The sequence below is a fragment of the Poecilia reticulata genome, chromosome 9 (assembly GCF_904066995.2).
Source record: "Poecilia reticulata chromosome 9, P_reticulata-male-v2, whole genome shotgun sequence".
Classification (NCBI taxonomy): Eukaryota; Metazoa; Chordata; class Actinopteri; order Cyprinodontiformes; family Poeciliidae; genus Poecilia; species Poecilia reticulata.
Genome location: NC_088838.1, coordinates 32,187,414 through 32,211,469, shown reverse-complemented (window position 1 = coordinate 32,211,469; position 24,056 = coordinate 32,187,414). Strand labels below are relative to the sequence as shown.

The window sequence follows — 24,056 nt, the reverse complement described above, 5'->3', positions numbered from 1 at the left end:
CAAACATAAAACAAAAATTGTTTAAAATTGTTTATACAATAACAAAAGTACATGAAAAAATGAAAACAGTTCAATTCCTTCTTTAAATTATAAAATAATCAACTGCCTAAAATGCACATTTAGTGAATGTTTTTTTATTTGCAGCAAAAGATGCATCTAAAAAATATCTTAAAGTTAATCTGATTAATTGTTTCAGTGATATTTTATTAACACGTGTTAACAAATGTAAACACAAAGGTAGAACAGTAATGAAAAAGCATCTTTATTGCATATTTGACACTGGAGTCTACTTAATAAAAACGGGAGGAAATTTGAACTTTGACCTTTGATTTGTTATTTACAGAATGCTGGAAGCGTCGGCGCTACCAGGAGCTGAAATCTCCAAAACTCGTCTTTCCTTTGGACTTTTTGGCCGTTTGTCCGCTGGTGGACGGGCCGCCCTCGTCTCCGGCAGCCGGACGTTTTCTGGAAAATAACGGAAAAAAAGAAGAAATACTTTAGATGTTTAAAAACTTTTTAACCAGCAAATTGTCTGAAATTAAAGCAGCGAGTTGGTCCAACTATCAGCAGGAGAGATGTCACACTGGGTGTGTTTACATCTGTTTATATCGAATCAATGTTTAGATTTTATGTTTATTTTAATAAACATTTAACAGTTCAGAATTAAACAACAAAGTAGTAAGTAACTAAGTAACTGAGTAAGTGAAAGAAAGAAGGAAAGAAAAACAGACAAAAAATAAGAAATAAACAAAAGAAAGTAACCAAAAGAACGGAAGACAGAAAGAAAGGACAAAAACAAATGAAAAAAGAAAAAAAGAAAAAAAACAAAAAGGGGACAGAAATAAAGAATAGAAAGAAAAAGATTTAGAAAAAAGTATGGAAGGAATATAGAAAACAAGAAAGAACAAAGGAGAGGGAAAAGAAAGTAAAAGAAGGAAAGAAAAAAGAGGGATAGAAATAAAGAAAACAAGGAAAGAAAGGGGCAGAAAAAAGTAAAAGGGAAACAAACAGTGAAAGATGGAGAGAAAAGAGGTAAAGAAAGAAAATAAGGGATAGATGAAAAGAAAGAAAACAAGTAAATAAAAAGAAAATACAGAAAAAGTATGTGTGTGTATTATATATATATATGTGTGTGTGTGTGTGTGTGTGTGTGTGTGCTCACGCCGCGGCCGGGTTGATGTATTTCCCCACGCCTTCCTTAAAGGTTTTTGGCGCCTGATCCTCCTTGGCCTTCTTCAGCGCCATGTTGGTCTGCTGCTTCTCCTCTTCCTGTTTCTGCAGCTCCTTTTCTCTCTCCGCCGCAATCTGAGCGGAAAATTCAGTTCCTTTATTTGTAATCAGTGTGATTTTATTTACTCCAAGAAAAGAGTCGAACCTGAGCGTCGGCCTCTTCGTACGGATCCACGAACACGGTGGTGCTGATCAGCTTGATCTCCGACTGCAAACGGAAACAACAGAAACCGTCTGATATCTGGAAATTAAATATACATCTTTCTCTGGACGAGCAGGTCAGCCACAGGTCACACAGCGGAGAAATACCAGAAAAAACCCCAAAACAAGCAGATTTTAGGAAAAAAGTTAAAAATTTGAGGAAAAACAAAACTTTGAGAAAAAGGTTTTACAACAGTAAGTCGAAATAATACAGAAAAAAAAAGTTGTAATAATGCAAAAATAAACTTGTAATGTTACAAGGTCTGTTTATAGAGGAAAAAAAATCGTTATATGATCATAAAGTTGTAATGTTACGGGAACAAAGCCGTACAATATTGTGAGATAATAGTCGTGTCAATTTGAGGAAAAAATCGTAATATGAAAATAAACTCATAATAATACAGGGAAAAAACAAAATACATATAATACAATAAAACTCGTACAAGAATAAAGTATGACGAAAAGTCTGGCCCCAATATGTTGATTTTATCATGTTAAGATAAATGTAACAAAATTAACCACATTTTTCTGTTTTCCCATGTAAAAGTCCAGAACCGGAACCTTTGCAATGCGTTTCTGGTACGCCCATAAATCTGACGCACAGGCAACTTCCTCAAACAGCAGCAATGGAGGACAAAACCGCTTCTCTCGTCTCACAGGGGGTTTATTTCTGATTTAAACGATCTGATTGGACGATAAAAAAGACTGTTGTTGTGTTCAGGTTGTGCTAAAAGCAGTTAGCATATCAACGAAGCTACTCAAGCCTGAAATCTCAATGCTAAACACGTGGCTAATGCTAATGTTAGCAATGGCAGCCCATATTTCTAAAGGAAAAACCTGAATTCGAAAGAATATAGTAGCACCTTTAAACAATTTGAGCTAATTTTATATATTTAGCAGCCAAATGGGTTTTAGGATTGAAAATGTTGCTTATTTTATTTATACATCAGTGGTTTTTGATTAAAATGTGGGTAATTCACTAAAGACTTTGCAGTTAATCGATTCCCCTCACTAAAATAATTTATAAAATAATAAATTTGCACCTTCGGTTTGTCTGTTTTGGTATCACACTCCACATTCTCCATGGCTGTGAGCGTCTCAAACCCACCAACAACCCTGGAAACAAAAACAAAATGAATCTGTTAAATCCGTTTTCTCTCTACAGGAAAGTAACAACAACCGTTAATGTTCTGCAGCATTTCCCAGTTTAACCAGTAGAATCAGAGGCTGAATCCCAGTGAGGTTATCAGCCGACTCTGAAGACGACACAAGGTGAGGCAATTTACGTTCTACTTCCTGCTCACACAGGAAGTGACTTTTCAGCTAGAAGGTTCAGCTAGAGGACACAATTTATACCAAGAATCTGTTTTTTCATATCTATACAGCTTTGGTTACAAGCTTTAGGCCTGCTTTTTTATTTTTATAATTTCATGTACGACCATATTCTTTTTCTTAATTTTTCCTATATTCAAAAAAATTTTTTGCAGTAGTTTCTCTTTTTTCTCTATATTCTATATATAGAGAATATAGAATATATATTTGTTTTTTTCTGTATTTTTCTTTTTTTGTCTATATTTTGAACTATTTTTTCTTTATTTTTCCTTTTTTCTGTAGTTACATGAGACCAAAGCATCAGGTAGAAACAGAAAAACGATAAATCATGCAAGTAGAAATTACTGAACTTGTTTTCATTCATGATGCAGCTAATTTATGGTTTACTGCGAAAGGTCTCGACACCATTTCTGGTTTTGTCTTACACGTATGTTGTTGCGACAGGCCTAAACATAACCATTGAACAAGAATTTTCTCTACTGAAATTGTTAAAGAAATCCATAGTAGAACAAAGAAAAATATTCTGGTTTAGCGAATCGACTCAAGCTTTAATCTCCCACTTTGACACGAAACTGCAGATCGTTTCAAAAACACTTTGAGACGTTGATGGAAATAAATTAAATTAGAGATAATCTGCTTATGGAAAGAAAACCGAGCAGAAATTTGAGCCAGAAACAAAAAGAGCGACTCAGCTAAAACCTGGGAAACGGACATAAAAATAAGAGTTTAGAGTCATAAGACAGAAACGCACCTTCCAAACACCGTGTGCTTCCCGTCGAGGTACGCGCACGACCGAAACGTGATGAAGCTGAGGAAGAAAATAAACGTAAAAACAGAATTAAAACAAGACAATTATTTGTTTCAGATGATCATTGATAATCTTAATTATATTGGATATGTTGGGTCAAATGCAACAAGTTTCTATATTATTTTAAAGTGAAAACATCCAATTTCTGATCTAGCAAATAAGAAATATTTTAATATAAGAAAACTCAATCATAATTTCTGAATGAACAGCTCAGAAAACTGTTTAAAACTTTGACAAAACTTTAAACATGAAAAAGTTGTTTCTTGTCCAGCGACTCAATCTTCTCTAAATGAGGTTTAACAAATTCAGACGTAGAAAAATTAAAGCTTATTAATCATTCATTCCCACTTTTTCTCAAATCAAATCAAATTTCAATTTATTTTTTTTATTGTTTTCTTTTTTTTAAACTATAATAAAATAAGAAATTATAAAAGCAGCTTTTTTCCAATCATCCTTCTGAGAGATGGGAGAGAAAAACTGAACATTTTTGCTTAATTACGAGATTAAAGTCATAATATCAGGAAACTAAAGACACTTTTTACAGGAAGAAAGTTTTCAAATTATGTAAAAAACTATTTTCATTTTTCATTCTTAATATTTTGTGCAGGAGTTATAAAATTACTTCATTCTACTAATATTTTATTCTGGCAGTATTACGTTATTCTCGCCGACAACTTTTTAAAATATTGAGTTTCTCTCAACATTTATTCTCACATTAAGAGTTATTCTTGTACAACTTTATTCATGTATTATTTAAACTTTAATCTGAAAATATCATGACTTTATTAAGTTATGTCCGAAATAAACTCAGCCGTTTCAAAGTTGATAATAATTGGATGTTTATGTGCTAAAAGATGAAATATTTCCTTCAGTGGAAACGAGGCATTTAGTTCTTAGACACGATTTCTTACAACTGGGATTTGTTGGTGTTTGGGCCGGAGTTGGCCATGCTCAGAACTCCCCGGCCCGTGTGGGACAAGTTGGGCCGAAACTCGTCTTTGAAGGGTTTCCCCCAGAACGACTCGCCACCTGAAGGACAAAAACATGACCTGAGATTTGGAAACAAACCAGTTTTATTTGGTTCTTACAGCAGAGCTGATAAAACGCCCCCTGTAGGTCAGGAACAAAGTTGAGCTAAACGGTTCAATAACGGAATAATGACGTTTGCCTGAAAGCAGAAACATCTGTGTGATTTTCACACCCAGTAGACTCGGTTCGGTTTGGGGACAAATTTGCAACATCTGTTGCATTTTCAGCTGCTGTGGTTTGATTTCACACAGCATTGTCAAAACCTGTTCCCCTCCTCACCTGCGGGGGCGCTGCAACAAGAACAATTGACAAAAACAACATGGAAGCCTCTGAAGAACGCACTGAATGCCACTTCCTTTTTCACAAAATATAAACAAAATGGTGTCAGATTTTAGCGGCTGTAGGATTTCTCTTTTGTCTTTGGTAAAACACAATGAGAAATTTCTGCCGCTAGCGCTAGCTAGCGTTTGTTTTGGTTGCAGTTACCCAGAATGCCCTGTGCTGTGGTCTGTTTCCTGGTTTTGGAGCGGGCTCTGGTCCGCTTGAAGTTCACATTATCCATTTGAACAGCAGCAGAGTTCACTTCAAGATGCACGTTTTCAGGTGAACCCTGGGTCGCACTTTTTAACAGAAAATTTTCCAACTTTTGAAACTCAAAAATGTTCCAAGTTTATTTGAGAAAAAATTAAATTAATGTCAAAATTCCTTTTTTTTTTTTTTGCAAAATGTTCACCTTTCAGACAGAAATTTCCAAGTATTTCTGCAACATTTCTGAGATTTTTCTACCACATTGACTTTTCAAGCTCAGAAATGTTTGTTTTTTCCTAGAAACATTTTTATATTAATCTAAAAATTTCAGGTTTTTTTCACAAATGTTTGACTTTTCAAACTGAGAAATTTAACTCTTTTCTAGAAAATTTCAGATTAATCTCAAAACCTGAGCTTTTTCTAGCTACTTTTTGACTTTTCGAACTGAAATATCCAAGACTTTTCTAGAAAATTTCTGAAACTAATCCGATTACTTTTAGCAGAAATTTACTACAATGAATCCAATAAATATGCTGTTTAGATACAAAACTGCTTAGATGTACAAAAAATTTGGAATGAAGTGGAAGAAAATGTGTTGAAACTTTGAAAATTGGAACATGAATCTTCAGATATAAAAGTCTGCAAAGACAGATTTGTAATCCCAATCCCAACAGTTATAATTTTAGTGACTCAGGTGCTAAAGTTCAAGCCGTTTAAATTTTCTGTCCTGCAGAAACAATATCCTGGTAATAATTTGCCCCATTTGTTACACCTGCAGAGAAGTAAGAGGTGATCTTCTGTTTTTAGACAATAAAAACGTCGCTTGCTGTTGCCTACAGACTCGTGTTGAGCCTCCAGCTGTAAATCTTTATCCAGGCTGACTCCGTTATTACGGGTCGCCGTGATGGGTGTGCAGGAACAGGCGCTGCAGGAGATCTGGCTCCCGACCGGGGAAGGGATCCGTTTCCCTGAGGTGTCGTCCCTCCAGATGGAGCACAAGCAATCAGCCGACACGTGAATATACAGCCACGATATCCATACGCGCTCTGTTTATGTCTGCAGCAGCACAAACACATAAACAAGTGCTGGGAGACTTCAGCAGTCATCAGGCTGGTGACCTTCCTGCATAATTAATCAACAAGCTGACATTTTAACAGACTGTGACAGCGCCGTAAACGAAGGAGAGGGAATAAAATATAAACGGTTAAACAGTCAAACAGAATCTTCCTTTACTCTCTCCAAATGACTCTGATCATCCCACAAATCCAGACGTGACACCCCGAGGGTGGACGAGCTTTATTTATAAAACTACGATGTCGTTTTAGAGCCATTTTAGAGGATAAAACTAACATTTTCTAGAAAAAGAAAGGTTTGAAAAGTCAAAAATCTGCAAAAAGAAACCACGCAAACTTTGAGATTAATTTCAGAAATTTGCTAGAAAGAACAAAATTCCGAGTGTAAATAGTCCATTTAGCTGGAATGAAAACTCAGAAATTTTGAGATTAATTTCAGAAAAGTTCTAGAAAAAAATCATTGAAATTTCTAAGATGTAAAAGTCAAAAATTTGCAAGGAAAAAAAACACTTAATTTTGAGATAAAGCTCTGAAGTTTTCTGAAAAAAAAAAAAAAAACTTGGAAATTTCTGAGTTTGAAGCCAGAGATTTGCAAAACATATATATGTTGAGATTAATTTCAGAAATTGTCTAGAAAAAAAATCTTTGATAGATCAAATATTCAGAAATTTTGAGATTTAAAAAATTTTCTAGAAAAAAGTGGAAATTTCTGAATTTCAAAAGTTTAAAATTTTCGACTTCTCTCTCAAAGACTGCCTTGTTTTTTTCGAGAATATTTCTGTTTTTTTTAGCATATTTTATACAAAGCCATACCTATCCCAACTTATTCAACAAAGCTTAATGCATCTCTAATATGTTAAAAAAAAGATAAACAGTTTTTAAACAAAGAAGTTGAAAGGTTGAAAATTTGCAAGAAAAAACTCAAAGTTTCAGTTTAACCTCAGAATTTTAATAAATAGGTTGAATTTTGGGGAAAAATATCAAACATTTTTCACAGGAGTCCACCAGGCCTGGTGTATGTGAGTGGAGAGAAACCAGCAGCCCAAAATGAAAAGCCCAACACCTGAAATAAATCACTCAACAGCTCTGGGTGGGACAGAAACTCAAAGGTCAGCCGCTTGCCAAACAGAAGTCCAACAATACCACAACTATTCCGCCATCAACGGGCGTCAAATGACTTCTGGAGATCTCTACAAAGTTCACAGAAGACATCTTTAGTTTAAGAAAACAAGAGAATAAGTGAGGTCTATGCTAACATCCATAAAGGAACAGTATGTCCGTGCCAAAGTCCACAGCAGGGCCTGTCATTGGTCCGTTAACGAGCCGGGAAAAGCCGTGTTGTTGGGCTGTGAGCACATATTGTTCAGCGCAGGCGACGAGGAGAGTTTTACCCACAGGCCAGAAATTCTGCACCTTCATAAATCTGCCACAGAGCTCACAGTGTCGGAGCGGCATGTGGTCCAGCAGTCGATTACACTCGGCGGCGTTTTGAGCGGCTGCTTTAAGAGCAGGAAAATTACGCCACACGCCCAATGACGGGTCGCTCCCCCTGCGCTGCGGTCACATCATCTGTTACTTCTTTAATGCACTCCCACGTCCGTTCACAGAGCTTATTTTTAGAAAACACTTGGCTTGACACGGCCGCGTTGACGCAAAGCTCTCCCCCCCCAAAAAAAGAAACGGTTAATTATTGAGCAGACAAGTTACGTAACTTTGAATTTTAGTTTGGGAGAAGAGAGATCATCTTACCTGTGCCTGTACCGGTGGGGTCCCCTCCCTGAATCTGGAAACACAGAGACATCATCAGAATGGAAATTATCAAGTTTACTTTATCATACGATTAATTGATTAATTGCTTATTGCGACAGGCTTAACTCTATTAGCGTTGCAAGCTAATCAAACAGCTGCTAGCATTAATCTGCAATTATAAATCTTCCTTTAAACCTGCTTTGGCTTCTATAATCTTCCTTTCCAGGGTTTCAGAAACCAACAAACTCTTTTTTCCCCCCTTCTGACCTGCAGTCATGTTCCATGTAATCATTAATAGCAGAGCGGCGCGTTTCCACTGAAAAGGCCTCCATTGTTCTTTGTCTACCTTCCTATGAGAGCTTCTAGCGCTCTGTGGTTTTTTCCCCTAGACTTTTTGTTTGACAGAACCAGGAGTTATTGGCCACATGTGCTGCAATGGTTTCAATAATATTTACTGTTGTGTGTTTATTTCTACGCTACAGATGAGGCAGCACGGAGCTGTTTGCAATTCTGGCACTAGAAATGAGCCTTAATGAGGTTTTAACAGGACGATGTCGTGACTAAAACTGTCGTGGAAATTACAAAAAAACCTCAAAACAACATGACGAAACTGCTTTCGTTCAAAACAGAGTAAAAATACAACCGCAGGATGAGCATCAGATACCGGCTGGGGTTCGACAACATGACTGAAAAACATGTAAATGCATTTCGTATCAGCCGATACTGACAATTATTGATCAGTTTTTTGTTTTGAATTTCTGAAATACAGCAAAACTGGTGGCGAGACCTTCCCCGTTTCATCCACAGTTTTATCTGCTTCTTGCTTTTAGGCATTCATCAGGCAAAGTGGAGAAACCGTAAACTGCTGCTGCGCCAGTTACTCAACAGATTGTTGCTAGGTAACCACAGATGGGAGGGGGGGGCAGAACATGCTTGTTGCTAGGTAACCAAAGGGTGAGTGAGTTAGTTGAATCAAATTCAAAAATACTTTTTTGATCCCAAAGGGAAATTAAATTAAATTACCAACAGCCTTGCTTAGAGGTTGAGAAGCTAAAGTCTTTATTCTGCCTACATCTCCCAGAATGCTGTGCAGTTCTAGATCGGAGTTCAGTAAATATTCTATACATTGAATATTTTATCAGCTGCATCATCTGTTGATATTGATCACGTGTCTATCGGGATATTTATTGTCCAGCTCTAATACCGGCTCATGTTTTTATATCGTTGCATCCTTAGCCTTTTATTTTTTTTTGACTGAAGGCCAAACTTTGTAATTAAAGGTATTAAGAATGAACTTCAAAGGTTTCTGCAACCAGCTGTTGAGAACAGCGCCATCTACCTTTTAAAATAAGGATCTCAGATGAACTAAAGAGACGATTTCCGAGGCTGCTGTGTCACGGTACAGCCACTGTTCAACACATTTACCAGCTCAGGTCAGTGAAAAGGTATTTTCTCTGTTATAGATTTGGTCAACTTCTGCTTTTTTCACACTTAAATTTTGAATTAAAATGGTCAAATACCCCAAAAGAAACAGCTTGGTACACATAAAAATTCCCATCTACTGTTGTTTCAGTAGAAACAATCAGTCTTGAGTTTACTACAACATGATCTGAACTCATGAATAAACAATCGGCGGTGCGACTGAAAACCGCACAAAGAAAAAGACAAGGGTCCTCTAAAGACCAGATGTCCACTTGAGAGACATTTGAATTATGGGAGCGGCAGCTTTGAGCAGCTGATCAGAGAAAATCTCATTCTGGGTTTCTGTTGAGAAGCTTCAGATGAAGAATGAGCAAAACAAAAAGCGATGCTAATCAACAAAACACAAAAATATATCAAAACCAAACGCTGAATGCGGGTGAAAACCTCTCTGTTTCAGGTCAAAGGTTACCTACTGGAGACTGGGGGTAAAGCCAAGCATTACAAACATAGAACATGTTTAAAGGGGCAGCATCACGTATTTTACCTTTACCTTCAGCTATAGAAATGTATAGAAATGCTGTATATATCAAATACGAGTTAAAAAAAAAACATTTGACAACTTGAAATTGGGCCTCTGTTTCTTTAAGAAACTCCTGCTCTTCCTGAAGCTCCGCCTTCAGGAAGTCATCATATCATGGCTCTTCTTCTATTGACCCTTTGACAACATTTTTACCAGCGTTGCAATGAGAAGTAGCTCCTATAACGACCTCGGCAGATGGTCAGATCCACCAGGCGTTTGCTAATTGCTGCTGGCTAGTCTGAAGGAGTCTGCTCTGTGAGGGGAATCTCATTAACTAGGAAACTAGAAGTTAATGAGGAGCTGCGTCATGAAGGCGGGGCTAGGTCCAACAAGGCGTTTTTCACAGCTGAGTGGTTGCCATGGAGACAAACAGCTTTCTCAAACATGCATGAAAGAATCAAGGCAGGTATGTTTTATGATGATTTCGAATGCTGAAATGCCAAAGTTTATAAAGAGTGGTCAAGACAATATGTAATAATAAAGAAAGAAAAAGTGTCCTGAAACTGTGATAACCCAAAAAATATATAATTTGTAGCTAAAACACCAGGAAACATTTTCCTGATATTGTGCAGTCCCAAGCAGAAATCATTAAACATGTTTTAAATTAAAAAATAATCCTGATGGATTGTGTGAAATACCGCTTTATGACGCGGTAAAAGAGAAACCAGGTTCTTCTTACCATGAAGTTGCGGATGGACCTGTGGAAGATCGTCCCATCATAGTAGCTTTTTTTACACAGACGGATGAAATTCTCCCCAGCTTTGGGCACCTGGAAGAAAAAATGTCCATAAGTGAAATTTACAGGATTTATCAACCTGAACTGACCGTTAAAAGCAGCTGTTTCATAATGTTTGTTATTTTAAGAACTCTAAATGAAATCTGCCATTTAAAAAGAACAAAGAGGGTAAAACAAAAACATTTTATCACATTTTTTTATATATATACCGACAGACTCATTGCTCTTAAGTTGAGATCTGAATACTTGGAAGGCTAATATTGATAAACCATAAACTGTAGCTATTTATTTTTGACAAACGTAGGTCTCGGTTCGGTTGAAGTGAACTCTGGTGAGGTTCGAAAGCAAATGTGAACACTAAGTGGACCGGAGACCGCTGCTCCAAAAGCAGGAAGTGGACTACAGTGCAGAGCATTCTGGGTAAATAAAACCAAAACAAGCATTTGAGTTTACTGATAGTAAGAAATGGCGAAATGGCTCGTGGTGGTTAACCAGACAAAAGAGAAATCTTTCAACCACAACAATCTTTCCATTTCATGAAGAAGGAAGTTGCACTCATGTCTTCTTTGTGTCGCTTCCTTCAGCAGTTCTTGGTGCAGCGCCACCACAGGTAAGGAGGGGAACAGGTTTTTCAATTAGTTTGGATGGTTTGACAGAGCAGCGTGAAAGAGAACCGCAGCAGCTGAAAATGTAACAAATGTTGTGATTTTGGTTCCCAATCAAACTGAATCTACAGGACTATCAGGCGTGAAAACATCCTAAAACTTCTGCCAAGTGCCGTATTTTGATTAAATAAAAACAGGTGACCCAAAGCCAGGAGGACGACATGTACAGTTTAGGATGAAGATGAGTTTATGCGGCGCCTGAGGCAGCTTCACATGTCTGCGTGAAAAGCTGAGCTCTGCTGGTGTACAAAACACAAAGAGATGTCTGGAGCACTGAGGCAGGGCTAGAAAGGCCTCCAGGCTCTCGCTTAAATCATGACAGACGCAGACAGAAACGATGCAGCGTTTGTTCTCCGAACACGAGGCGCGGCTTCCACTCTGACGCCGAGCGAGTCTACGGTTATTAATACCAACAACCTTGAGGAAGACTCCTCTGCTTCGCTGTCTGTGTGAGGAACTAGCAGTGTTGCCTTTTAGAAGCGACTGATGGTGGTTTCCGAGAACCGTCAGATGCTCTGGTCCCATCCGACCCATTTTTACTCTCTGAATGAGTGGAAAGGTTTCCCAAGTATTTTTTCATCTACATCAAAATAAATCCCTCTGTGACGTTTGCTAGTGACAGGTCTGTCAGGATAACCAAGTTTGCTCCCAGAAGTTATCGCGATAAACAATAATCCATCCATCCATTTTCTTACACCCTTGTCCCTCAGTGGGGTCGGGAGGGTTGCTGGTTCCTCTCCAGCTAGCGTACCGGGCGAGAGGCGGGGTCACCTGGACAGGTCGCCAGTCTGTCGCAGGGCAACACAGAGACACACAACCATGCACACACACACTCACACCTAGGGGCAATTTAGACAGACCAATTAACCTGACAGACATGTTTTTGGACTGTGGGAGGAAACCGGAGTACCTGGAGAAAACCCACCATGCACAGGGAGAACATGGAGACTCCATGTAGAAAGACCGGGGCCGGGAATCGAACCCAGAACCTTCTTGCTGCAAGGCAACAGCTCTACCAACTGCGCCACTGTACAGCCCGATAAACAATAATATAACCACAAATCTTAAGTTTATAGAAAGACAATGTGCGACATCCAGGTCAGATTTAGACGGTGAAAAAGAGAACAAAAGAAATTGCATGCAAATAGTGAACTAATTACTATCTGCAGAACAAAATGGCTGCACTTACAGTGGGCTGTAATTACAGCAATGGGCATGAAAAAGACAGACGGCATTTTGTATTTGACACAAAATACACATCTGTATTTTGCACAGTCTATATGCAAGTCTTTATTTTGTGTTGTGACATATAATAAATAAAAAATAAAATGCGTCTTCACCTTATCACAGTGCAACTCCAGGTTCAGGTCTCCCTTGTTTGTGTGCAGACGGACGTAGCCTTTTTTCTTCACGTACTGGTAACGCACCATGTCGTCTGCAATTGCATCTGCAGAAACAACACAGTAGGAATATTTAAACTAAGCCTGAAGTCATTTATAACCAAAGTGAGAGCAAACACACGACAGCAGCTACAGCCGATTTCCGCGGATTTTATTTCCGCTCTACTCTGCACTGGCAAATTAAAATGTCATCAACTTTGCTTTCCCTCAGTTTTTTCTCATTAGCTGAGTGAAAGCAGTTAATAAGAAAAAACTAAAGAAACTAAATATTTTCTTTGCAACAGAAAGTTTTTCAGGTCCATAGCAGAGTCTCTACTGGATGAAGCCAGGAGCTCCAGAAAATTGTGCAAATTGGAATCACAACAATAAATCTGCTACAAGGAAACAGAGCAAGTTTGAACATAACAAAAAAAAAAACATGTTTTTTGAAAAGCTTTTTGCGTTGGGATGAGGTTTTTTTTTTGGACATATAAAAAATAGTTTATTTCAAAAAACTGCAATGGAAACACTTTTGTCGCATCACACAATCAACAACCGGTTGTTACTACTGGAGGAAACTACGAGGAAGAAGACGACAGGAAGTAGTTGGAGGATGATGAAGTTTAATGATTTATCATGTAAGCAAACTTATTGAAGAATTATTTTAATTGTGTTTTTCAATTTAATAAAAACACAACAATTAATAAAATAGTGTTTTTATTTATTACATTAGTGGAATATTGACAAAGTTTTTGCGCTCATTTGTAATGGAAACGCAGCTGCAGTCAGCTGCCATGCTCCATTTTCTTTCTTTAGTCGACGTCTCAGATTCACTTTATTTTGGTAAATTAACGACATTGCAAAAAGAAAAATACTACTTTACAAATTATTTACTAATAAAGGAACAGGCTGATGCACATTTATGCTTAAATATGCATGTGTACACACAAAACAGAAAAAATTATACAACTGGAAATTATTGAGCTCATTTTAATTTATCATGTGATTAACTGATTTATTGCTGTTCCTTTTCCTCTGCTTTTAGTTTAGCTGTTTCTCTAATTGTGTTACTATCAACTTTTTTTAAAATATCCCATTAGAAAAGATTGATATAAGTGGTAAAATTCAAAACAACTTCCTCAATTTCACAAAAAAAATGTATAATTCATGCACTCGCTTGAGGCGTTTTTGGCTTTTCCGAAACATTTCCTGAAAAGTTTCTGACCTTCTCCATCCACTCCTGTTGGAAACAGAGGCGAGTTTCAGTTTTTCTCAGAGACGCTGTGTGTTTCCGACAGCCTGAACTGTCATTTGAAACCCTGATTTCGATTGATGACCCCTCTGCGCCCGTCTGGAGCGCTCGCCTGTCTATTTATCAGAGTGAGATCGAGCGCTGCGGCATCATTTCGAAGCGACAGGCTCTGCCGCTGTGATTGGTGCCGCTGCCTTCCTCCCTCCTTTCAGATTTCTGCTGCCGATTCAGATTTTTCAAAACGTGGCATGACATTTTTAACCAAGCAGATATGATTCAGAACTGAAAAAGCTCCTGCGTTGCCGGGACGTTTCTATGACGACCGTCACGCAGCAAAGGTAACGGTGAATCACAGGTGTGGTCAGTTTCAGTCAGAAGATAAAAGAATAAAAGGCTCAGAAAGAGAGAGAGGGAGGAGAAATTACGTTTAAATCATGGATGGACGTTTTCATGTTGATGTTTTAGGAAACCTTTAAATTCCTTTATGTAGATTAAAGATTGAGGAATTAAATCTGCTAATCTCAATCCGACTCTAATCTCCACAGTCTCATTCAAATAAAACTTTATTCATAGAGTTATTTTGTTTCTGCATTTCCCTAGAAGTCAAACCTTCCTCTCTTCCGTCTCTGTGGTTCTTGGTGAACTGGGTCAGCGGATCCAGAAACCCGGACCGCTGCGTGTTGCGTAACGGCGCGTCTCTCCCGTGCCGCCGCTGAGAAACGCTAAACGAGCTGCAGAGGCGACAACACGACCGAGCCGCTGCGTTTGGATGAAGGAACCGAAACAAGAGGAGGCTCGTTTTCACCGCTTGCCTGCTTCGTGCGTCGTTGCCGGAGTCATGGCGGTGGAGGTGAAGGAGGCGGAGACCCGGCCTGTGGAGTAATGGGCCTGGAGGACGACAAGATGGAGGGAAACATTTAAAATCACCTGGTCACTTTTAAATTGTGGTTTAAAATGTTGATATTAGAAATGCAAAGATATATCTGGCTTAACGTATCGGCCGATTTTAGTCGGATACAGAGTCGGCAGAGAGAGAGAAGCTACATGTAGAATAAAATATGGTTTTAGCTGTAAACGAAAAGAGTTTTGTAAGTAACTAGAAATTTAATTTTGGGGTAAAAATCCTCAACTTCTGATTTTTTCCCCTCCAGTCTAAATGTCACACAGCTGCATTGACTTTCTGAGTATCACACCTGAGCTTGTGGCAAATAATTCAGCGTAGTTAGAACTCATCCCTGTTGAAATACACAATATAAACAAATTTTATCATAAAATAAAAGCTGTTGGCTTCCAATGACATTCCTGAAACTTCCCAGAGAAACTGGGAAAAGAGTTTATGAAAATCTCAATTAGCCCCTTTTTTTTTTTTTTGAAGGATAATTTTGTTTACAGAGACTTTATAATTCAATGTATCTGTTGTTTCTTTTATTAATTTTGAACATATTTAAGATGTCGTCCAGTTGCAGATCTTTGAGAATGTGTTCTTCCATCACTATGCCGTTACCATTATAATACCTGAAAATGGTCTCAAAATAACAACATTATCGTTTATTCTAATAACTTCTGGGTTAATTTATCGTCCAGTAACATTTGTTATTGTGACAGGCCTCGTTACAGCCTGTGACCTTCCTGTTACGACCCCGACTACTTTCTGCTCTCCACAGAAACAAACATCCATTTATAAATTGTTCATTTAAACTCATATTTATGTTTTATTCATTTATTTGAGTTTCTGTCTTGCCTTTTTAACAAAATCATCTACTGTTTGCATATTTCAGTGAACTGCAGCTCCATCATTTCTGAGCTGCTTGCAGTGTTTATGTCATGTCGCCTTCCGCCACTTGGTGGCGCACCAGCGCACAGTAACGTCATTGTGAAACACAAGCAATGACGTCACCTCATGTCAACTTTATTAGGCCTTAAACCTACTTTGACTCTGAAGTGCATCAGTGCTGAGGACAAACTCACAACAAACATTTCAAGAGTAAAATGGCCTCAAATCAAATATTTAATTATGATTAAAGGAAGAAAACCTGTTACAATTTTTCTGTAGTTGTGTCATGAAAAAAGCCAAAAACAATAAATTTACCCCCTCTGGAGGGATGAATGGTTTATATACATTTCTGCCCAACTTTCAGTCATGTTCATCCATGTTTTTATTTAAATAACTTCCAAGCCCGACTTTACATTTTATCCACTTGTGACGTATAAAACCTGAGATCAGGTTAAGATGCTGAATTAATTTGAATTAAATCTGTATTCAAGATAATTTAAGAAGAAAATCTAAGATAATTTAAGAAAATATCATTTAAGATAACGTATGTTTAAGTTAGATAATTTAAGAAAACAATTTAAGATGAGATCACTGAACATCATCTTAGAAAATATTTAAAAATAAGATAATTTAAGAAGAAAATCTAAGATAATTTAAGAAAATATTATTTAAGATGAGATCACTGAAGATCATCTTAGAAAATATTTTAAAATTTAAGAAAACATAAGAAAAAATTAAGATGAAAAAATGGTTATTTAAAAAAACTTAGGATTATTTAAGAAAATTGTATTTTTAGGAAAGATGATATTTATTGCACCCACAATTGGAAAATTATTGAACTGGACTTTTATAAAGATCAAATTTGTTGTGAAATAAACTTAATTTAAATATTTCTGTACATCAACATTTTCAGGTTAAAAAAGAACCTCTTCAGGTTTTCTAAAAAAAATAAATAAATCCATCTTTCCATTAGAAAACTTGCAAATGTCAGTTTAAAACTAACAAAATACAATCAAAACATATTAGAAAATTAATGTAAGTAATAATGACTCAGGTCGGCAGGATCTAAACTTTGCTCTGCAGCTTGACGGGTTGCTTTCTGCAGTGCAGCAAACCTCCTTCAGATGCAGCCTGCCAGGTGAATAAACAGGTTTAATGCCAGGCTCCGCCGTTCGTGCAAGACGTAAGCCAAACTCTAAACCTCACCTAAGCTCAGATTTATTTAATCTTTAAATTAGTGAGCCCAGCTACTGAGATTATATCAGATCTGCTGAATAAACAATTATGTAAGAGTGAAGAAGTTGCTTAAATCAACAGGATGGCTCACTAGAGATAAAAGCTCAAAAGGTATAATTGCATCTGAAAAGCCAAAGCAATATTCTGCTCCAATTCTTCTGAAGGCTGAGACTTCACCTTGCTTTTCATAAATCTGACCTATATTCGCTGTTTTCTCAGAGACCATCAACTTGTCACCCCCAAATATAAACCACCGCAGACAGCGAGCGCACAAAGACGCTCCGGCTTGAAGAAAACGTTTGATGAAGAGGCAGCAGCAGAGAAACGAGGGCCAACTGTTTCTGATTATTCTCAGCTGTATGCGATTACAAAAGTGGTCTTATTTCAGGTTAATCTAGGACAAGGGTGTCAAACTCCAGTCCTGAAGGGCCGCTGTCCTGCAGTTTTTAGATGTGCCACAGGTACAAAACACCTGAATCAAATGGCTTAATTACCTCCTCAGTTCTCCAGAGCCTTGCTAATGACCTAATTATTCTATTCAGGTGTGGTGCAGCAGAGGCACTTCTAAAAGTTGCAGGACACCGGCCCTCCAGGACTGGAGTTTGACACCCCTGATCTAGGATATGATCACTAAAATCACAAATGTACAAAGGAACCAAGTGATAAAGTATGAAGAACACTATCCGTTTTACAAAACACAACCGCACACCTTCACTTAACTTTACATATTTTCCAGTGACTAAACAGTCATTTGTCTCTTTGCACCTTTTAAATTCACTGCATAACAAACCGTTTGTCTCCCTCTTGTGTACAAAGTAAACATTACATGTCCTGAAAAGACAACTCCTAAAATATGACAGAAATCTGTGAGACTACTGAACATAAATAACATAGAAAAGGTCATGTTTGTCCAGAAAGTCTCTGCAGCAGAGTTCACTCCTGAGCGGGATATTTTTTAACGACTCCTGGGAGAGTTTTGGTTCCTTCAGTTTACCTCAGAGTCCAGCCTTTGTGTTTACTCACAGCGTTTATTTTGTCTGTCTTCTTGGCTTCGGGCTCCTTCATGGTGGAGGCCAGCAGCTGATCCCCTTTGTACTCTTTGTAGAGCTCCGCCAAGGTCTCTCTGGTTTCCAGGTTGGTGCTCTTCAGGTGGTACGCTGGATCCTGTTTGGCCTTTTCCTCATCTAAACAGGAGCAGGGACAGAATCCAGGAAACGGCTCAGAAATGCAGCACTTTTCACACAGATTTATAGGTGAGAGTCACGTTTTCTGAGACAGTTTAATTCCCCCAACTGCACACAGAGATGAGCGCAACTAATCCTGTTGGAAAAGCAATTAACCAATTAATCACATTGATATGATTTATTGCTTTAATCTTTTCTTTCTACCAAAAACTGGATGATTAAACTCTTCAGTTTGGTGGTTTGGTCTCAACAAGCCTTTTTTTTTTTTGAAGGATAGTTTTGTTTACAGAAACTTCATAATTCATTTTATTTATCGTTTCCGTTGTTTTTATTTATTTTGGATATTTAAAATGTCTTTCAGTTCTTTGAGAACGTGTTCTCACATTGTTATTACTGTTATACTACTTTAAAATGGTCTTAAAACTAAAATATTATTGTTTATTGCAATAACTTCTGGGATAATTTATCGTTCAGCAGAAGTTGTTTTTTATGACAGGCCAATTTATGGCAGTAGCAGTCAGTCTTGCAGTGAATCAGAAGAGGCCTCTGACTGAAGTCTGTTGCTGTAGGACATGCTAACATGCTAACAGCTCAAATTCAGAGCAGCAGAGAAAATATTCCACAGTAAAATATCTGTGACGTCACCATCACAGGTGCTAATCCACCTCATTTGCTTTTGCTGCACCTTATTACACATCTGCCTGGTTGTATGGTTAGAAAGCCGTGCAGAGGCGTTGAAGTAGGGGAGTAGCAGTGGGTAAAATTTTCATCTACTCCAACGACCTCTGATGAGAAACGATTTGTCAGTCACCAACCTGGATCGAGCACCTTAAGGTTGTTCTTCACGTGGAAAAAGCTGGACACGTTGAACTTATCCAGGTTGGTGGGGTCCTTCAAAGACGAAACAAAAACATCAGAATCGTCACCAGTTTTCCAGAATAAAAACTTAAATAAACTAAAGAAATGAGTCCGCCACCAACCTGCAGCATTATGATGTCCTTTCTAGTAAAGGGTTCATCAGTCAGCAGGTCTTTATAACTTTTGGTCTTGATGTTCAGTTGCTCAACAGCCTGAAGGGAAACAGAATTAATTAAAATTAAAGCGAAATATCCATTTTATGTTCTGTTGGTGATTGGTTTGATTATTAGTAAAATGTCTTGAATTTTATTAGTTTTATTGTCACTAAAGAAAAAAAGAAACATCCAGTACACAAAACCTTGCGACATACGGTAGTATTTTGTAATTAGATTGATTTCTGATCCTGTTTGGTTTAAAATTGAAACCAAAATCAACATCGTGTCTTTATCATGTCATCAGTTTGTGTCTGAAAACTATTTTCAGTGAGGATGCAGAGCAAAAGTCACGAACCTCGTAGGAAAACACATTTCCAGTGACCTTGTTGGCAACAATGTGGGAGTTATTTGTGAAGACGTTGTACAGAACGGGGCAGTGATACTTTCCTGCAACAACAACAAAAACATTAAATAAACAGTTGGTTGAAGGAAGACTTACTCTACATACGATCATTTATCATCGGGATCAGCAGCAGCAACGCAGCAGTGAACATTTTATCAACACTCAATTGTCTGGATGCGTCAGGATGCATGGGACGGTCAAATAATTAGAGCCAAACAAAAAACAACAACTCTAAAGCATGTTTATTTTACAAAAACAAAGTCAAATATGCAAAACACTATTTTGCATTTGCACATTAAAAGAAAGGACAGGAAAGTCCTTTTAAACATTTTTCAAAAACATTCAGTGTTTTGTGTTTACGGCAGCATTTTATGTTTGTAACAGCTGGTCAACAATCTCTAAACATGAAATACTAACTTAACTGAATCATTTCTCATTCGCACCTCACTTTGGGTTCATAAATTTATTTAGGAAGGAAAAAGTGGAAGCCAGAGAAATAAAAATGGATTTCATAAATCCCTCCTGCCTCTCTTCCAACTTCTCTCTCTGTGACATCGTAAGCTAAAATCACATGAAGGAAATGCTCACATTTGTTATTAATTTAAGAGAAAAATAATAATTTACCGTCGTTGTTCTTGGCGAAGTTGAGCTTAATAAGAGACTTTGCTTCCAGTTTCTGCAAAACAACAACAGCAACTAAAAAAAGGCTTAGGGCTTCAAAAATGAGCTCTGGAAATTTAAATATACACATAGAACAGAACATGTGGAAAATACAGAATGCTCCATAAAAACTCAGTTCCTAAATGTTTACATGTCTAATGTTATTTCTAAAGGTCTCTCTCTAAAGAAAGTTGGTTTACTTATGAAAACACTCAGTGTCTTAATGAGTAAATGTTCATCTAAACAGTCACTTTGTGCTTCACTCCCGTGTTTTCATCTTTTATACATAAAAGCAAACATGAAACCCAAATGTTAAAATATTGACCCAATTCTTAAATATCTTCCTAAAAGTCCCAGTTAACACAACCAGTATTTGAAAAATACATTTTCTTACTTCTCCAGAGATCGGATTAGTTGCGTACTTCTTAATCCACGGAATGATGCTCCTAAAAAAGAGAAGAGAAGAAAGCAGAGAAAGAAAGTAAATGCAAAAATACACATTTGTTATAACAGTCTGCTGTTTTATTACAAATCAATCAATCAATCAATCAATCAATCCTCTTTATTTAGACACAATTATGGTCCATAAACAGACAAAACAAGAACAATAAAAAAGAAGAAGAAAAAAATATATATATAATGAAATAATCAATAACTGACATAAACTAATCCACCAGTGATTCCACCAACTGGAGAAGAACCTCACTGAGCTTTGAACAGGTCAAAGTCTGAATGATGCTGTTTGCAGAGTCTGTTAATCTACACATACATCTGGTCATAATGTTTCGAAGCACAGCAGCGCAGGTGGGTACCCTGGCATTCACAAACATCTGACTGGCTCTACTCCATCACGGCACTGTAAGCAGCATCCTCATGCCATCATTATAAGCGACCTGAGATTTATAGGCAAGTGCAAAAACCGTTTTAATTCATCTATCAAAATATTCATCACAGTCGTGTAAAAGCTAAACCAACACAGCTGTTTTCTAAAGGAGAATCAGTTCATCCACTCGCAAAAGTCTTGAAATAATAGATTTTACTGTTAATTTTGCCCTGACATTTTTAGAAAAGTTAGACCTTTAATTAATTTGAGCATATTATTCATTGGGGAAAAATACCACATTAAAATCTAATTCTTCAATAATTCTCCTGGGTTTTTAGGTTTATTTTAATGTCTACTTTCTAATCAACTCCCGTTTTCCTGCAGAAGAAATAAAACACGACACAGGCAGTCATTTCTTTTAGCAACTGAGAACTAAACTGGAAAATTCAAAATCTATCAATATAATATTAGGTTACTGTATTGAAATGATAATGTACGGTATGTTAGATTCTTGCATCTTTTTAAAGGGGTGATAATTAATTATCCAGTTCAAATTCAGTACAAGTTACTCACAGCAGGTCAAACACGACTCCCTCCTCAGTGCAGACGGGATACTCAAACGGCTGCAGGGACAAGCTGAAACAAAGCCAAAAAAGGTAGAATATAGAGTTATTTCAATAAAAACTAAATGGAGAACTACAAATTCATCCTTTTATTGTTTTCTGTCAACAAATGTCTCACAAAACATAGAAAAACAAATGTTAGAGGATGTTCCAGGTAGTTGCATAGCCTCTTGGTAAAGAAAGGAATGTTATAATTTATGCAACAGCTCAAGATTTTGGATCTTTAAGACTAATAAAAAATAATAATCAAAGTATTGGATTAGTAAAAAGACCGACAGGCAGAACAAGTGAAACAAAGAACAGAATAAAAACAGTTTTTTTCCTCCAGCAGGATAAGCGATTTCTTCTTACCTGCAGTGGTCAAACGGAAGCCGTTTAAAGTCTGATCGGGGGATTTCTGAAAAATAGAGCCAAAACTGAAAATCCAACCATCGTATCGGTTCAGTCATGTTATATCAAAGCTGTGCTAAAGTCCAGGTTTTGTAGTTGTTGTTTAATTTAAAAATTTATCACAAACAAAAACTCTGTTCCTTTGAGAAATATTTCAAGTTCCAACAATATATTTACATCATCAACCTGATGTTCTTTCCAGTTACTATGCAGTGACTTATGTTAATTTCTAACTCCTTGTCTGCTTTTTACTTTAACATGAGGAAAGAGATGTTCAAGTAGTGCTATTCTTATTTAAGTACAATATTTAGGTGCTCTTCCCACCTCTGCTCTAGATATAGATGAATTACATTATTTCTTACACATTCTCCCATTTCCGGAAGTCTCATAATAAACTTACACCCATCTCCATATGTTATAAAACAAAGACGTATGAAACCACTAATAAATCGACAACTTAAAGGCCTTTCATAAAACACGATCAAGACAAACAAGACAGTCTCAGCTGTTATCTAAAATAAAGGATTATCGAAGTTGAAAGTCACCTGCTCGTTTCCCTCCATAAAAATTGGTGTATTCTGTACATGTGATGTACCTGTAATAATGTTAAAATACACAAACGTTAATAAAAAAATAAAGAAGAAACACTTACAAAGCTTTTAATTTAAAGAAACACCACAAACCAGCTAACGTGTGCTAGCATGCTAGCTTGTTAGCGGTGGAGGTAAAACGTATTTTTATGACGTCGTAAAGGTTTTAATCTTACATTTTGTCTTTTTGGTGCTGTCGCTTCCCCATCTTTACTGTGTGGAAAAGTCTGAACTATTAAATACAATAAAAAATATAAAACTTTAACGGTATATCATACAAGCTCTTTGCCTTCTCTGTACTTCTTGTTTGGTGTCGTTCTTCTTCTTCTTCTTTTTTGATTTTTGAGTCATCTTTATTAGCGCCATCTTCCGGATCAGTCATTCATCACAAGTCTCTTAAAAGGATCTTTATTCTACAAAAACTGATTTCAACTTTAACTGAAATAATGTGATATTAAAACTCGGTTAACCAGCACTCCACGATCAATATTCTCCTCTGATTCTCACATCTCCTGCATACCATAAACAAATATAGTAACTACGGAGAGCCATGTCAGCCAAAATTAAATAAATACATCTGAAAATAAATACATGACTAAATTGGGGAATATTAATAATAATAATGAAAATAAATCAATAATAAAACAGAAAATAAATGAGGTAATATATTAGGAAATAAATTAATGACAAAATATAATTGAAAATAGATAAATATATTAGGAAAAAATAATATAAGTTGTAGTTATTTCCTCATTTATTTATTCAGTAATTGTCAGTTTTGGCAAGATTAATCTTCCCTATGCAACAATAGAGCACATTAGTTATAAAAAACCAGTAAGATTCTTCCCAATGATTGTCTATATTGTTATTCTGTGGCCTTCTGTAGCAGGACAGAATGGAGAGGGTAGCATCATGCAAAGATTTTATTTTATTATTATTTTTGCTCAAACACATTATTAAACTCCCCCAAATGATGCAACATTCACACTCAATCCACAACCTCTTTAAATAAAACAGCGATAACAACCAAATTCATCTATAAGTTTATTTTCTTCTTGGCATATAATTGATAGTTATGGCTACAAGAGAGAGGAACAATCAAATAAAAACAATGTGGACAATGAACACGTTAGTAACATACAGTGGTGTGAAAAAAAATCAGATTTCTATTGTTTTGCTTCTTGTCACATCTAAATGTTACAGATCATAAATAAATTTAAATATTTGACAAAAAATAAGTAAAAAAAAAAATTCTGATGAAATTTTGAAACTAGCAACTATTTTTGCCACTTTGCTTTGTTTTTATTAGTCATTCAGAGGTAGACTTGCTGCTGTGATTTGGATTATTCGCTTCACCTTCATGTTTTCTTTTTGCT

The 24,056-nt window shown here is 36.8% G+C and overlaps 1 protein-coding gene and 1 long non-coding RNA gene across 3 annotated transcripts; one reads left to right on the top strand and one right to left on the bottom strand.

Annotated features, from left to right (window-relative positions):
• Positions 1 to 238: 238 nt before the first annotated feature.
• On the bottom strand, positions 239 to 23,030 carry ppil2 (peptidylprolyl isomerase (cyclophilin)-like 2). The gene is made up of 20 exons (XM_008419351.3): positions 22,857 to 23,030; positions 22,636 to 22,685; positions 22,052 to 22,097; positions 21,651 to 21,713; positions 20,649 to 20,700; positions 20,219 to 20,270; positions 19,547 to 19,638; positions 19,159 to 19,248; positions 18,994 to 19,069; positions 18,018 to 18,178; positions 14,797 to 14,872; positions 12,694 to 12,800; positions 10,632 to 10,721; positions 7,951 to 7,984; positions 4,483 to 4,600; positions 3,515 to 3,571; positions 2,475 to 2,547; positions 1,376 to 1,438; positions 1,163 to 1,305; positions 239 to 465 (listed from the first exon to the last, which is right to left on the bottom strand). The coding sequence occupies exons 1-20, from the start codon at positions 22,886 to 22,888 to the stop codon at positions 363 to 365; spliced, it is 1,578 nt and encodes a 525-aa protein (XP_008417573.1). The 5' UTR covers positions 22,889 to 23,030; the 3' UTR covers positions 239 to 362.
• LOC145552880 (uncharacterized) lies at positions 10,717 to 15,686 on the top strand. 2 transcript variants are annotated; one of them, XR_014088995.1, is made up of 2 exons: positions 10,717 to 11,108; positions 14,585 to 15,686. It is a non-coding gene; the product is annotated as an uncharacterized LOC145552880 (long non-coding RNA). The 2 variants fall into 2 exon arrangements; XR_014088994.1 differs by having other exon boundaries at positions 11,273 to 15,686.
• Positions 23,031 to 24,056: the final 1,026 nt, after the last annotated feature.